Source organism: Eleginops maclovinus, chromosome 7 (assembly GCF_036324505.1).
Source record: "Eleginops maclovinus isolate JMC-PN-2008 ecotype Puerto Natales chromosome 7, JC_Emac_rtc_rv5, whole genome shotgun sequence".
In the NCBI taxonomy this organism is placed as follows: Eukaryota; Metazoa; Chordata; class Actinopteri; order Perciformes; family Eleginopidae; genus Eleginops; species Eleginops maclovinus.
The window spans coordinates 26,339,154-26,356,082 of NC_086355.1; the positions used below are offsets into that span (position 1 = coordinate 26,339,154).

The 16,929-nt window shown below is 40.0% G+C and overlaps 1 protein-coding gene and 1 long non-coding RNA gene across 2 annotated transcripts; both read right to left on the reverse strand.

The window, feature by feature from the left end:
* Window positions 1-5,283: 5,283 nt before the first annotated feature.
* On the reverse strand, window positions 5,284-8,777 carry LOC134867616 (homeobox protein engrailed-1-B-like). Its single transcript, XM_063888334.1, has 2 exons — window positions 7,985-8,777; window positions 5,284-5,607 (listed from the first exon to the last, which is right to left on the reverse strand). The coding sequence occupies exons 1-2, from the start codon at window positions 8,535-8,537 to the stop codon at window positions 5,288-5,290; spliced, it is 873 nt and encodes a 290-aa protein (XP_063744404.1). The 5' UTR covers window positions 8,538-8,777; the 3' UTR covers window positions 5,284-5,287.
* Window positions 8,778-12,015: 3,238 nt separating this feature from the next.
* Window positions 12,016-14,223, reverse strand: LOC134867727 (uncharacterized). Its single transcript, XR_010166175.1, has 3 exons — window positions 13,793-14,223; window positions 13,497-13,650; window positions 12,016-12,569 (listed from the first exon to the last, which is right to left on the reverse strand). It is a non-coding gene; the product is annotated as an uncharacterized LOC134867727 (long non-coding RNA).
* Window positions 14,224-16,929: the final 2,706 nt, after the last annotated feature.

Sequence of the window (16,929 nt, forward strand, 5' to 3'; positions counted from 1 at the left end):
TACATTAAGAAGTTAGTTTTATTATTATAATTATTATAATAGCTATTATTATTATTATTAATATATGAGATGCTTTTTGAAATCAAAGCTCACTTTTCCGTTTCCAAATGCTGCAAACAATTTGAATGAAAGGATGATGTGTTACCTGTTACTTTAATTGAAATGTGCCTTATTTAGAAATGTAGGTTATATTTGCCTTTTGATTGTACTATTATAAAAAAAGTGCAGGTAAAGAAATGTCTATATTATAACCTTTTCTATTCCATATCTGTATTTAGGGATTTTTATTAGAGTTGTTTGTTTCCACAGCGAGTAGTCAAAGGTGCCACTGCTCTGCATAAGGAGAGGATTTTATCATATGATTTTTAATAAAGGACAATGTTTTCCCATCACTTGTATCATATTAGATAAAGTAACAATTGAATTGTTGCTTTAAATGCAGTGTCTCACAGCAGAATGTTTGTTTGTTCAGCTACACACAGCAAGCAGAGCTGCCATCTTGTTTGGCAATAGTTGGTAAAGGCGATTGCAAACAGATGATTTGGGGAAATGCCAATGCTGTCACTTTTATTGCTCCTTTAACCTTTCATACTGGACGCCCAGAAGACAGTTTTACAGCGCTGCTCGGAAACAAATAAAACACTTTGTGTTTTGGTATTCTGCGGCTCTGGTGGATTGATTGAAGTGGGAGTATGTTTTGAATGATGGGATGTGCTGAATTTGGAGCCTGAAATAATTAAAGATTGTAAAAATGTCAACTGACAACAGAGATAGAACAATCTGTGTAATCTTCCTGACACTGACAATTACAGCTTCAATATGTCTCTGTTTTATGGCAGTCTCTGTCACCAACACTTCCAGTGATTCCCCTCTGAGGAGAGGACTAAGCAGTTGATTTTGTAACGTAGGACCATCAGCAGCAGGGAAACAGTTCCCAGAATATCAACAGCACAGGCTTACATGGGACTAGATCAGAAACATGGTGGCAGGTGGGGGTTCTGGTTCCGCTCACCTACCTGCTGGCTTGAATCAAAATGGCGTCGCCTCAGCGGGGGGGCGCATAGCAGTAGCCTGAAGCCTCATCCTAATGTTCAGTGCAATACACCAGACAGGTGAACACACACCAGACAGGTGAACACACACACACACACACACACACACACACACACACACACACACACACACACACACACACACACACATTGCCAGGCAGCAGTGTGGGAGGCCTGTCTCTCATGATGAACCAGTGTCGGCCGTTTGTGTGTCTGTCTCTGCTGGCCTGTGCTCACTTGTTGACAGGTTGGTAGAAGGGGGGACATGTTGAGTTTGTGTCTGGCTCCCCCTGCACCACCAGTCGACCACCACTGCCAGTCCCTATATGTGTGTGTGTGTGTGTGTGTGTGTGTGTGTGTGTGTGTGTGTGTGTGTGTGTGTGTGTGTGTGTGTGTGTGTGTGTGTGTGTGTGTGTGTGTGTGTGTGTGTGTGTGTGTGTGTGAGTGTGTGTGTTGCACTGAACATTAGTATGTAGGATGATAATCTCTGATCAGTGTGTGCGGTCTCCACAGTGTGATCCTTTACCTACCTAGATTCCATCCTCTGTCCTGGCCTCCCCTGAGAACATTCTGCTGGGAACATTTCAGTAAATGGATCAAAGGACCACATATCAGCCATAGGTTGATTCAGGGTAAATACAAATAAATCTGCTATGTGCGTTACTGCAGGATCACATGTAGTCATTTTATTAAAACTGTATTTTATTCGGAAGGACAAATAAACCGGTTATTTCAACAAGGTTACATTTTTATAATTTATTTTATTGTCCTATGACTTTAATAATTGGCTGTGAATAAGAAAACATGAAGGACAGACCATCTGTTTCTATTTTGTTATTTTGAGAAAGGGACAGGTAATATAGGATTTTTTTCTTCACCCTGTTCCTTTTCGTGTGTTACAGAGACATGTTTTGTAAATAATTATGCTAATTATATATTGAGTTTGTACATACCATGAACTGAACAAATGAAAAGGAAATTAAATAATTTACTTTAAAAACATATTTAAAAAAAAAAAAAAAATCGTTTATGAAATAATTGATGTCTGAACATGTAATGATAAGATGAAACATAAATGTATAACTTGATAAGAACATTTTACCTGGTCTATATATTCATATGATATTTATCTATTTATACATTTTTTTTAATTGAATCATCTCCAGAGATTTACCCTTATAGATGATCAAGCCAGCTCACTAAGACAATGGCCTTTTTTGTCCTTTAATGAGGAAGAATAAAGAACAGTTGTAGATGAATAAGAGATGTTGTTTAAGCAGAGAAAGTGGCTGATAAAACCAAAATCATCTGATCCTTGGTCAGACTTCTGCTCAATGAACCAACAAATCTCTGACACTCACAGGCAGAGTGAAGTCACAGAGCCTTTTGTTTTCTCCCCGCTGAATAAATCCATGTGGGCTGCGATACTGTACATCCCAACAGTCCTTCATCAGCAGGCCTTCTGTTTATCACATCATTAGCATGTAAATTAAAGCTGCTCTGTAGCCGCAGGGTCGGCCACTGTCTGTACACACACACACACACACACACACACACACACACACACACACACACACACACACACACACACACACACACACACACACACACACACACACACTACTGTCTTGTGTAATTGGTAGGGAAATGTTCATTTGTCTAATTGTTTTGAAATTTTCCTCACACTCTGATTGCACACATGCACACACGCTTTTATTACGCAATTATGCATGCATGAAAAGCGGGTATAGCATATGAATAAAGGAAATATATGGGATGATTGCCGAGAGAGCAAACTGGTCTTGTGTTCCCCACAGATCTAAGTGGAAGCAAACAGGTAGAGACACAGATCCAGTCAGCCTGTCACAACATTTACCTTTGGATTTGACAAATTGATCTCAGCCCACTGTTACCCTCTGTTTTCTTTCTTTTCTTTCCTTTTTTTTCTTTAAAGAGGGGTTATACTTTCTTTGGCCTGGCTCCACCGTGATTACAGAAGAGGCAAACCATTCGTATAAGGGAAGTATGAAGCTGGGGATGACAGATGACCTCCAGGCTACAGGAAATAGCCGGTTTCATCAGGAAGATGCTCACTCGATAAGTAATTTGGTCCAAAATAATTATACAGTGGACTGCTGTCAGAGGCAGCAGCCCGGCTCTCAGTTTACCATGCCGCACTGTGAGCAGCTCCACGGAGAAAGAAAGAAATAGATTATTTTATTCTCGGTCCATATATGTGTCTATTTTGGTAAATTCTAAAAACTGTTTCAAAGAGTTTCTAATGCACAAACATCTTATTAAGACTGACCTGAGAAATACTAAAACATGGTTTTCAAACTTCCTTACATAATCGTTCGATGTTAAAGACACATATTTGGAGAACACAGATTACTCCTTCTATTTGTCTATAATCATATTCAGGGTGATCAACCGGAGGCCTTTTCTCTGTTTCACATTTATTTACATTATTATCTCTCTAAAATGCCATACTGGGGTTAGGGTTAGCCACTTCCTGTAATTTAGTGCAATACATTCATTAATATAAAAAACACCGCTAAAAGAAAGCTCAAGGGACTGACTAAATCATGAAATCATTTTAAAATAAACTATGTGTTTTTCTGTACAACAATGACATGTGTTAACATTGTGTGGAACACCTCTGTTAAGCTTAAGACTCACTATTTAAAATGTTTTCAATATTTTTCACATTTGTGTTGCTTGGTAATCAAATACAAAATGAATAATTGTATTTTATACAATGTGTAATATTCTATGTCTGTCTAAAGGCTTTGGATACTTCACTGTAAAGCATCTTAAAAAGGTTTTTGGAAGACTCTGACAGTAGCCTACATAAGTAATAACATAATAGAGGGTCTTTGGATCATGCTATCAGAAACGCGGGGAGTGTGGAAATAAAGAAAGAGAACAAGAGGGTCGGGATTGTCCTGTTAATAACTGTTTGTGATGCAAACGAATGCAAGTATCAACGTTTAGGATGCTCAGTGTGTTTATGACTGCAGGCCCTGACCGGAGCCACGGTGTTAACGTCTCACATACGTGCGCGCGCACACACACATACACACACACACACACACACACACACACACACACACACACACACACACACACACACACACACACACACACACACACACACACAGGAAGCGACACTTCAGAGTGTTGTTTCAGGCCTGCAGAGGGCTGCTGATCAAATGAGTGAACAGAGAGGAGAGGCAATTTCATGCTCCGCAACTCCGAACAGCCGCCCGAAACACAATATGAATATGGATCCAGGTGTCCCACTCACATAAACCAACGAACACACATACACACAATTTTTTTGAATAGGTGTAACCATGAAATAATCGGTCGCTGTTTTTTTCCAATATAAAAGTGTTTATTTGGAAACATGGTTTTAAATGTACATAGTATACACCCCCCCCCCCTCCCAACAACTCTCACGTAGTCTGATGCTGTCTGCTGTGCGCAGACAGCATCACCCCCCCCCCCCCCCCCCCCCCCATATACAGTACGCATCTGTAACAACTTTCTCATTCCACTGTGAAGATGTGGGGATGCTATGATCCCATAGGCCTAAAGTAACAGAGGGCCACAGAGGCATTAGGAGAAGGAAATCAAAGTGCCACGGATAAAGAATCACTACAAAATCACGAGCTTCTACTCGCAGGAATTTAAAGAAATATTAGAGATGAATGTAAACTCTGCCGACTTCCTTTGTGTATTTATTCGTTTCACAGCATTATTATGGACCGTATAAACTGAGGCTGCAGGACTGAGGGGGCGCTAAGGTCAGGATCCCACTCTCCGAAAATTAGATACATTTCTCCTAAATAGGCCTACTTACATTTCAGACGTGTTATTTGCCCTATTTATGATTTAGGTGTTTTATGATTCGTGAAAATTTCGTTGGTCTGTTCAATATTTCTCTTGGTCTGGAAATTATATAATATAATTAGAATATTTTCCTTTACGAGGAAACAGAATGAGCTCGATGTTTCCCGACACAATGTCTCAGTTTCCCCTGATCAGACGGTTTAGAAGGGGTCAATAAACGGGGGGGCATGTTCCTTCTTTTTTTATTGTCGTGTGTGTCCAGGCTCCGTTGCTAATAAAATCTTTGGTTTTGCGGGAGCAGCTCCAGAGTCCTCAGGCCGAGGAAGGTGCCCCCAATCATTAAGTTATGAAGATCTATTTACAGAGTACAGGGGGGGGGGTCAGTCGCTGTCCTCCTTGTCCTCCTGGATGGTGGTGGTGGAATGGTTGTACAGTCCCTGAGCCATCAGCTGCAGTGCGAGCCCGTTCTTGAAGCCGCTGGCCTTCTTGATCTTGGCCCGCTTGTTCTGGAACCAGATCTTGATCTGGGACTCGTTAAGACCGAGCTCCTGCGCGAGGGCCTGCCGCCGCTGCTCTGTGATGTAGCGGTTCACCTGGAACTCCGTCTTCAGGCGCTGCAGCTGCTCGGCGGTGAAGGCCGTGCGCGGCCGCTTGTCCTCTTTGCCGCTTTTCGACTTTTTTAGTTTCCGTGTCCTTGGGCCTGCAGTAGGGTGAAAAGAGAAAACGGAAACATAAATATTCAGCGCACACGGACGAAAAAATTATGAGCAAAAAAAAGATCGAAAAATGTGAATCTGGACAGATTTCATCAGCCTGCGTTAGGGTGTGAGGATGCAGATGTACACATAAACGCGCACGTGAGCGTTCTCTCTGTCTCTTTACCATCACGTAAAGGAAAAGTAATCGTTATTGTGTTTTCTATTCAATTTAATAGCTTATTGTATATGATTATTACAGATTCATTATTATTATTATTATTATAATATCGTCCCATCACGTGGTCATAATCTATAACGTCTCGGTAAATCATAAAAGGCAGTCAAAAAATGTATGCTAAGAATAACAACAAGAAAATAATAATAATAACAATACTGCCTTAGTTGTGATCTACTTCAACATAATATACAACATCTCCAGTCGTATAACACAAGTTATTTACAGTATAATAATAATACTAATAATAATAATAATAATAATAATAATAATAATAATAATAATAATAATAATAATAACAATAATAATAATAATAATAATAATAATAATAATAATGAAATACATGTGTTGTTATTATTTTCCTCAGCTGCAGGCTGTGTAATACACGAAGCACAAAAGAATAGCCATAGCATTATAAAATCATGTTTCTATGCCGGCATATGAACACAAAGAGAAGCTGCAGAATTATTACGTGTTACTTCCTTTTCTCACAGACTCATTTATAATTTGAAAACATAAATAAGGTAAAAAAAGAAAAAAAATGCAAATGATATAAACTGATAATGTTCATATTTTCCAGACTCAAAATTCATAAAGATGCAATATTACGGAGATTTAGTAAAATGCGCAGTGGTTTTTCGGCCACAGACAGCCCTCAAACACTGCTGGAATCATGTCTGAATCAAATATGGAGCTGTTCTGGTTTTGTTTAAAACATCAATTAATAGGTAAACTTGATACGCTCTCTTAATTTCGAGCAAGTTGAAAAAAATAGGCGTGTGTTCACAAAAATAGTATCATACCATCATATTATAACAATAAGTCCAGTAAGTGTAATAAGGGCTTCATAAATAAAGGGGTTTTAGGAGAAAGCCTTATTAGCTCCGTGTGTTTTACACACTCTGCAGGCAGGCCTGTGTGTGTGTGTGTGTGTGTGTGTGTGTGTGTGTGTGTGTGTGTGTGTGTGTGTGTGTGTGTGTGTGTGTGTGTGTGTGTGTGTGTGTGTGTGTGCGTGTGTGTTTAGTGAAATTTAAAGTGATTTCGGCTAAAGTCAGACCCAAATCCAACAGGCGGTTAATGAATTCAAAATGTCTCCTGCAGACATTATTTACCTTTAACTGTTTGATTCCTGCATGCTCGCCTCGCAGCAGCTCAGTGAGCGCAGAATAACTTTATATTCTGTCTGCTGATGACTACACGTGTCACAGCGCACGAGCTGCCACAGTCATAATCTTATTAGATCAAAGCCCTGATAAATGTCACTGCATGTATTTGTGTCTAAAAGAGGGAAGTTATTTAAGAAATCCGAATCCAGAATAACATAAATGTATCTTTGTGCATTTTCACAATCCCAGCTGCGTGTTTTTCTTTTGTGATTGGAGACTTACGACACATAAACAATATGTACGACTAGTTAGTTATTATTAAGTTTTGTTTTACATTCATTTTATGGTATAAAATACCGGAACAGAAAGGCACAGCGAAAGAGGTAAAAACAACCACTTTCATGTTGATTTCATGTTGTAGCCGAAATGTAGAACACCCAGGATATGTTACTGTTGTTGTTGTTGTTGTTGTTGTTGTTGTTGTTGTTGTTGTTAATAATTCAATGCAATATAACAATCTGGATGTTTTATTGACTGTTTGTACCAATGAGGGGAAATTGAAATAAATATGTGACATTTATACTATATATTTTTTATGTTTGCATTGAACCCGGTTGGCGGAGCTTTTATTATAGCCAACAAACGACAGACCAGGACTTTTAATAGTTTAAAGATTCGGGAAGAAACTATTCTAAGAAATCAAAAGGATGTCCTTCTATCCTGACAACACCAGTGTTACAAAACACATTTCTTAAATTAAAAACACCTACCTATGTTTGACAGAAAGTTCATTTTGAGGTTATAAAGAAAAAACAATGTCAGCTAACTCACAACATTGTGGTCTTCATTCTTAAAACCATTATTTCCTACCTACTTTCTCAAAAAACAACTAATCTCGTTTTGTTGAAGGAAAACTGCTACATGTAGGATCAATTTAAATGTTTCTGTCAGATAAAAATGTATAGGATTGATTCATTCCTGCATTATGAAACGAAATGCACGCTCGGAGAATATTCCCTCATGAAACTATTGCCTTACCAGATGAGGGCCTGTCCGAGTATCGGGTGCAGTAGACCCAGGCCGGCCACAGCAGCGGCTGGCTCTCCGGTGTGGACCCCCCAGAACCACTCAGCACTACTACCGAAGAAGACGTGTCCCCCCCGGCCCCATCGCCAGTTCTCTCCTCGGCTTTCAGGCCGCTGCTCCCAGTGGAGGAGGCTGCCGTTCCTCCGCTTATGCCGCCGTTACTCTTTTTGGGACTCGCCAAAGAGGTGGAGGAGGCGGATGACGAAGTGCTGTCACTGCTGCAGTTGGAGTCCTGGCACGGCGTCCCGGGGAGGCTCGGCCTGCTGACCGCCGGGTGGACGCGTTCCCGGCCGGAGCTCTGCGCCCTCTCACGCAGGCTCAGGCCGTGCTCTTTCCTGCAGCCGAAGTCCGGCCGCAAAATGTTGTCGATGAAAAAGTTGGTGGTTCTGTTGGCCTGCTGGGCCACCTGCAGAGGCAGCATGGGCGGCGAAGGCAGGCTGGGATCCGGGGAGACGCTCTCTCCCTCACTGCTGTCCGAGCTGTTTGGGTCCCTCTGCTCCTCCATCGCTGCTTCTCTGAAGAACGTGGCTATTCCCTCAATCCACTCCCACTGCAAGGGCCTTTGTTTTTATCCACAATATGACAACAGGAATCACTAAAACATAGTTATGTTATCTTAGAAATATTGGTTTGTGTAATTAGGAGCAAACTGTGGACATCCTGTTTGCGTAAATGCGCTCCGGCGCGTCATTGTCGGTGGCTCACTGTGAGACTGCTATAGCTGCTCGTGCACACTGCTCCACACACAGAGCTGTGCACCGCTGTATGACAGTCGGGTCTTCACGAAGTCCACACATCACAGCACCATGATACACACACTCGTACAAACTGACACACACACCAACCGGAGGGACATGAGTAACATCCAAAGTGCAACGGGCCAATCACAGAGCGGCACACTTTGGACAGGCGGTGACGCAGGCCAATGGTGTCAGACATTTTAGGGCCGAGAGGAGTCTCTGAGAAACCAAATAAGAGATTATCACTGCTCCGCTTTACACACACACACACACACACACACACACACACACACACACACACACACACACACACACACACACACACACACACACACACACACACACTTTGTGAGGTACTGAGGCGCTGCCACCATTGTGTGCCCGGACGGGCTTTCATTGAGAGAGAGGGAGGGTAATTGATAGCTTTTCATTTCTCTGGATAGCAGCTGATCGGCCGGGCCTCCCTCACCTGGCTGCGGGAGGAGAGCCTGTCACCAGCAGCGCACAGAACACTTCATCACAGCGCGCAAAGTGGCGATAGGATAATAATAAGAATAATAAATGCTACTAACCAAGAGGAGCTCCTGCTCCCTGGCAATAAAGCTACCACCTCACTGATGTAATTCATGTAAAGGATTAGTTTTAAATCTTGTTTTTTTATGTGAAGCCGCATGCCTTATTTGACAATACCGGACACCTAGCCTCTGTCGTCTATAGAGAATGTCCCCATCGTTTCTGCTAAAATCAATTCCTTTCTGGGACTTATTGGTAAAATACATATTTTTGTAAATTCAATATCGAAGTGTCACTATTATATTTCTAGCACGGTTGTATAAATGATAATTGAAATGACTTTTACGAGAACCAAACATTTTTTAAGTTACTTGTCCATGGTTATTCCGTGTGATTTCCTCTGATGAGTCCAGGGAGCAGCATGTTGTCTGTGAAGTTTATAGCGGCTGCTATTCATCTGCTAGAGTGAATTATTAATCCTGTAACATCCATTTTTATTTTAAGTGGTATTTTATTATGCAGGATACATCTTATTTTTATACGCGGTGTAAAGTAACTACCAAAATATTCATTTAAATGTATTTTTGTCATCACTCTGTTTTTCACATTGTTAATATACAGTCCAAAGTGTATAATAAAACATTTTGTTCGTTAAAATTAAAACAAAACAATGATGCATGAACACAGAGTCTGAAGAAATCACTGGACGTGTTTAATTGATACATGTTCATTTCAATAATAATCATAGCTGCTCTCTATAACACAGGGACCCAGTGCATGTACGCAGGTGACTTAATAAAGACAGTTTTAATCAATATTAAATAATGTAAAGGTAGAGGCCATCTTTAGACCCAGTTTTATTCACCAGAACTTGGATGCTGCAGTCTGTTGTTTTTGTTATACTTAGCTCAACGGCTGAAAAGGAAACAAATATGTCACTAAGTTCTGAAGTTGCTGCTTATAATTACTTTAGCCATGGATGTATACTTACCTACTTTATTCTAGTTTAAATAATGTGTACTTTTCTTCTATATATGAATCTGTTAGCTTATTCTGTGTTATTATGTATGTTTTTACCTGCTATGCCACTTTTGCTGTAACAAATGTACATTTCCCAGCTGTGGGACTAATAAAGGATTCCTGATTCTGAAATGAATCTCCAGGAATATGAGAAGGTGTCGTTCAGTGGCATGAGAACAACATAATATGAGAGTGACCTCTAGTGGTGAAGGGTAGGGGGAGCACATGTGGACGAGAGCAGCTGTGACTGCAGCAGGAAATCCAGGCAAGACATCTGACTCCACTTCTCAGCACATCTTAATATAGCCTGCTCACACACAGTGCAGAGAACACACACAGCACCAGAGACATACAGCTCAACAAACCTGAGCACACTTCAACATTATACAGGAAACGGCTCGGCTCTGCTCCCCTGCAGAGGGCTTGATTATTGTCACAGTGTGGATCCTCTGACCTAAGTCTGGAATTTGTTTAAGGATGGTTTAAAAATACTTTGGAACTATTTTCACAGCAACATTCTTAAATCCAGACTTACGAAGGTGCACCTTAATGACAGCTGGATCCTGATCCAGGGGTTTAAGGGTGAACCCCTCTGCTTAGTGTCAATAACTATGTTTAATCATAGTATGTCATTAAGAAAAGGTGGCACTGTTACATCATAATAAAATGACACTGTCAAAAGAACTTTAACCTGGATAAAAAAAAGAATTGTTAAACAGCTTTCAAAGCATCGCGTTCACAGTGGGACAATAACCAGGATCAATGGCTGATCCCATCTGGATGTGTAAAACTATTTATGAAAACAAGCCATTACACCAACTACTTTTGAAAACTAAAGGTTGACTTGCTTGGATATATTAGAAAAGATTGTTGTTATAATTGTAATAATAGAAGAGAACCTGCAGGTTATTAAGAGATATTGTAATCTCTTATTTCATAAAGCATCAACCATTTTGTAAAAAAATACAACAAAAATAAAATCTTTAGTTGGAGATACTGAGCAAAGTACCAAACCAAAAAACATTGAATTTATTTTGTATTTAAAGCGGAAATGTATAATTTCAAAACTACAATGTTGAAAAGTACTTTTAAGTATAAGTAAGTATTGGTGAGTATTTTTAAGTATTAGTAAATACGGGTTAGTATTGTAAGTATTGGTTATAATGGAATGAATTAATGAATTTCCAACATGTCAGGTATAATTACTGTTCTGTCAAAGCAAATGTATCCAGGTCTGAACATATGTATCATACATGTTGGTTATTCTGCAAGGTGTAAACCATGTGCATCATTGAGCTAAATATTAGCATGAAGGACTCAACTAGACACACATAAGAGTACATTTAACACCAGTTTCGGTGCATGTATAGGTCCAAGAGTTAGGTGTTCTCTGAATACTGTCAAAAGATTAAAATATTTACTCCAAATAAAGAGTTAGATTTGAACACGTTGGGAGTCAAAATATACTCTATACGTTTTTGACACTGAGTGCTTTCCAACACGTGCAGTGTAAACTTAGAACCCTCAGAGAGTTAAAAATGTACTCTTAGTGTTTTAGTATCACTTTGCAGAGCTGATTAGTCAACACTTTGAGAGAGAAAATGTATTCCATGGTCATTTTTAACACTGTTTCAGCACTGTTTAGCTGGTGTACACCAAACAAACTATTTTGGGGTGAATCATTAACGCTTAAGGAATTAAAAGTACACATTAGATTATTGAAAACATGCGTTTATTTTCAAAAAATAAATCTACTTAGATAACATCTAATTAGTAGCAACCTCAACCAACCCACAAAATACATTGGTCATACTGTAGGTGAGCATTTGAACATTTGCTCATTAGGCCTTATCACGATCAGCACTATGTTTGCTATGGAGATGTTTCCTGAAGCCTGAAAAAGTGCAAAATCTCTGGTGGCATCCATTCTGGTAACACAACAATTGAAACTTCTTACCAGGATAAAATGCATGTGAAAGCTTGAGATGACAGACCAACTAAAGTCCTACATCGATGTTGTAGATGGTGGTCTGCACAAATGTGTACATGCCGTTTAAGGCCTGGTCATAGGAGATCCCAAACCAATAATGTGTTTTTAAAAGTTCATCAAAAGCTGACAGGGAAGACTTAGCCTCGCAGGGAAGGAGCTCACCATCCAACGCAATGTAGTACTCATAGATGCTGTTTCTTGTGGTCCCAACTGCTAGGATGTAGGGTTGCCTCCGCTGATCTGGACCGGCATACTCCTGAAGGCTGCGACATGTCTGTGAGATAACAATAAACTAAAATATAACTACACTGTACATCACAGTTTGATGGATAGGTCAGACTCTGACAACAACCTTTGATAGCACAGTTGGCTTTTTCTATGCAAGTTCTGTTCAGCCTGAAATGTACAATGAATTTTTTTTGTAGCACGGTCACACAATGAGAATAAAACTTCAAAGAGATCGTCTGTGTTATCTACCTTATCACCTGTCCCTGCAAACTCCTAAACAAACACACAACTGAAAATAACAATAACCTAGACATCTTTTAAGATGCACATAAAATACTGATCTCTGAATAATAATTTGTATGATATAGTTTGTCATACACACAAAAAAGTTAAATTAACTTGTTAAAATCCTTAAAATGACATTGGTTCCTTTTCCCTGATTAAGCATTCCTGAATTTACACATTTGCATATATTTTTCATGTCAATAGATTCACTGCTGGACACAAGATCTCTCCTACTGTAAAGTCCATTCTCACCGTGCACTGGAGGCTTCAATTTTCCATATCACACTTGTGTAGGTTGAATATTGGACCAGGATTGGTTGCCAAACTATTTGTGGTGCACAGTTCATGCTTGTAGGCCCACCTCTTAAAATCAGATTTTCAATGAGCACGGAGAATCTGCCCATACAACAGTCTGCACAGTGAAGCTCAAATGAAAAGAAAAACATGTTTTTGAGTGGAGGGGGACTTTACCTATATGCATGAATTCAGGTATTTCCTTCCTGAATTTTACTCTATTCAGTTTGTATGTTGAACAGTCATGTGACTACCTGTGAGACAATCCACCTGTATAGTTCCTTTGTTTGGAGTGGAAGGCATGATATTTGGCCAAAATGTTTGTTTTTGAGTACGGGTTAAACTATTTTTTCCATTGGCTGACGGATTAAAACGGAAATCAGGACACACTAACCTTATGGAACTTGACTACACGGTCCACAGCTTCTCGGACCCTGATTTTCACAGCTCCCTTATTTCGACTTGGTGGCGGTGGCAGAAGGTAGACCAGCAGTAGCAGTGAGGCCATGTCGCTGTCCCAACCGAAGAAGAACGGGGGAGAGCACCTGCTTTTAGCATCAAATACACCAAACGATAGTCCTTGATACATCAATATTAAAATTCAAATAAATTAATAAAGGTCAATAAATTCAATAAGTCAACAATAATTGAAATGTATTAAATTAACCTGGCCATTTTCCAATTATTTACCTGGGACCTCTTCATCATCATCAGTGTTCTCCTTTGCACACTGGATGAGGTAGTCAAGCTGGGGTGTCTTGCTGGGGTTTTTGGCTTGCTCTATCACTCTAGCCTTCAGGAGTGTTCCCCATGTTCAGCCATTATGATGTACAGATGTAAAATGCAACATATTAATGCAGCAGTAATATGAATACAGAAAGCATCCTGTAAATAGTAAAATACTGACTGGGACAATTTTAACTGCACAGTAAGTGTTTTTACTTTAGATACTTTTGAGTACATTTTGCTGATAATACTCACATACTTTGACTTAAGTAAGGTTTTAAATGCAGGACTTTCACTTACAGTGGAGTATTTTCACAGGGTGTTATTAGTACTTTTACTGAACTTAGGGAGAGGAAAACTTCATCCACCACTGCAATTGGTTTATTGCCCATTTACAGTACCGAATGTAGTGCAGCGTTAGACTTAACCGTTAAATGCATTATTTCAGGCACGAGGCTGGAGCTTCGAAATCATTCAATCCACGAGTTACGTAAATTGGCAGTAGCATTTAGCAGCTCGTTAACGGTGCATGCAGACTAAAGTAGGGTGACCAAACGTCCTCTTTTGCCCGGACATGTCCTCTTTTTACGTCCTGTCCGGAGCGTCCGGGGGGTTTTATAAATTCATGAATACGTCCGGTTTTCACTGTTGGGACCATTAAGCGTGTACTTAAATTGACTGGCGCTTCCCCCCACCCCCCAACAATCGCAAGTGTCCTCTTTTTCACCACCTCAAATCTGGTCACCCGAATGGCATATGTGACCCAACCCCCACCCCCGCTGAAGTGTCCTCTTTTTCCACAAACTCAAAGCTGGTCACCCTAGACTAAAGTCGAACATGGATTCAAAAAAGTTGCAGCAAGGCCGCTGCGTTTTTTCTCTGCACCAAATAACGTTAATCTGATTGACTACGGCTAAAGTTTCCACTACAATAACAGTTTTAACGTTACAAGATAATTGAAAAATATCTGCAATTACTTTACCATTAATTAATAAAGCTAGTTAGATACACCTAATGTAAACTTGACGTCACAAATATTCTACCTGCTAACGTTCAAATAAAATAACATTTCCTACAAAGGAAAGGGCGCAAAAACTCCTCTTTTTTGGACCCTGGGAGGGCTTTTTTTTTTTAAAGTGAGTTTTTCAACAGAGTGCTAGGATATGCTAACGTTAGCTTGGCAAGGAGAGGTAACATTAAGCTAGTTAGCTAACGTTAGCTTTGGACAACTAACGACTAGGTGGCCTTAGCCATGCATACCAATCCATTTCATATTATATGACGTCGGTCGAGTTAGTCACGAGAGTTTGTCCTGTAAGTTGAGAAAACAATAACGCGAAAAAAAGTGGAAATTACATCCGCAAATTAACATAAAGCAAATGTAGCAAGTGCAAACCGAGGTTTAATGGCGGCCACCAGGCGAATACCACCTCGAACATGCATAATTTTCTGCTTCCAATATCCCTTACATGGCTAACTTTTTAGGTAGCTGTTTAAGTGGAAATTATATCTGTTAATTAACATAAAGAAAGTGTGGCAACCTGAACCTGAACCATTACACCTTGAGGTGTATTATTTGAAATCCATATTTCATAATCCATAATGGCAGCCACGATGCAAATACGTGCAGCATGTATTGTTTTCTGCGGCTTCCAGCATTATCCCTTACGTAACTTTGTTTCACTGTATGTTGTTGTATTATATAACTTACTTATCTTTATACACTTACTTACTCTATAAACAGCTAAACAGCATGATGATATTTAAGTAATGCTTAAAACTAGAATATCTGAATATGCAATATATTAGGTTAAAATGATCATCAAGGGTCAGTCATTGATTGTTCACATGGTAAAAATAGGGTATCTGGTGGTCACAATGCAGGCAGCACAGAGAGACAGTGAGAGGCAGCACACTGGGATCAGTGGCCAGGCATGCGTTGACTCTGTACTTGAGCAGGTGAGAAATTGTAAAGCAAGACTAAATAGCTTGATAACAGTAGTTTTAACCTGGGCGTACATGTCATCAGTAACTGCAACTACAAACACAAGCACAATATCTGAATATGCAATGTATCAGGTTAAAATGATCATCAAGGTCAGTCATTGATTGTTCTTCTGGTAAAAATATGGTATCTGGTGGTCACAATGCAGGCAGCACAAAGAGACAGGGAGAGGAATGCTGGAAGCAGTGGCCAGGCAGATCAGCGCTTGGAGGAGCTTGGTACTTGCCCACACCAGCCCAATGTCCACTTCATTCAGACTAAGTCCCTGGCAAAAAAGACTCTAAAATTTCAGGATAGTTGGTTCAGGCAGTACAGGTGGCTTTCATTACAGCCCCTCGTTGAAGGGTGTGCTATGTTTTTATTGTGTCAAATATTTTAGCGATCACAAATCTTTTTTAGCCAGTAAGGTCGATGGAGCTTTTATTTCAACAGGGTTTAGCAATTGGAAAAAAGCACTTCAAAGGTCATTCAGCAGCGATGACAACACATTTGCACTGCAAACAGCCTGTCAATTCTCAACTTTCAAGTCAGTTATAAAAGCAGCAGCAGGTGTCTAGAAATAATCTCTTAAAGATTGTGGGGGGGTTGATGTGTTCAGCAAGACAGGGCAATGCTTTAAGGGTGCATGACAACAAAGAGGGCAACTTTCACCAGTTAATTAAGTACAAAGAAGAGGGTAATGAGGAACTTACGAGATGGCTTGAGCGGCACAATAATTTCACAAGCCCTAAAATTCAAAACGTGGTCCTTAAAATAGTAACACAGTGTTGCATGAAATTACAAAGGAGATCCGATCATTGGCAGTTGTTAATTATTCACTTATAATTGATGGCACACAGGATGCAGCAGGAGTTGAGCAATAATCCTTCTGTCTGCGCTTTGTTGACAAACTTGCAAAACTTGAGTTCATTGGTCGATATCAAGTCACATCCACTACAGGAGAAAACATAGCACGTGTAGCTAAAGATGTTCTGCTTCGCCTACATCTCCCACTATCACAGCTACGGGGTCAAACTTGCGATGGGGCAGCCAATATGTCTGGTAGGATGCAAGGTGTGCAAGCTCATCTTAAGAAAGAGCAGCCTCTTGCCGTCTA

Coding starts and splice junctions, on each gene's coding strand:
- LOC134867616 (XM_063888334.1), bottom strand. CDS start 8,537: ATGGAGGAGCAGAGGGACCCAAACAGCTCGGACAGCAGTGAGGGAGAG. Junction 5,608..7,984: donor CTCGGACAGGCCCTCATCTG/GTAAGGCAATAG, acceptor ACCCTACTGCAG/GCCCAAGGACACGGAAACTA.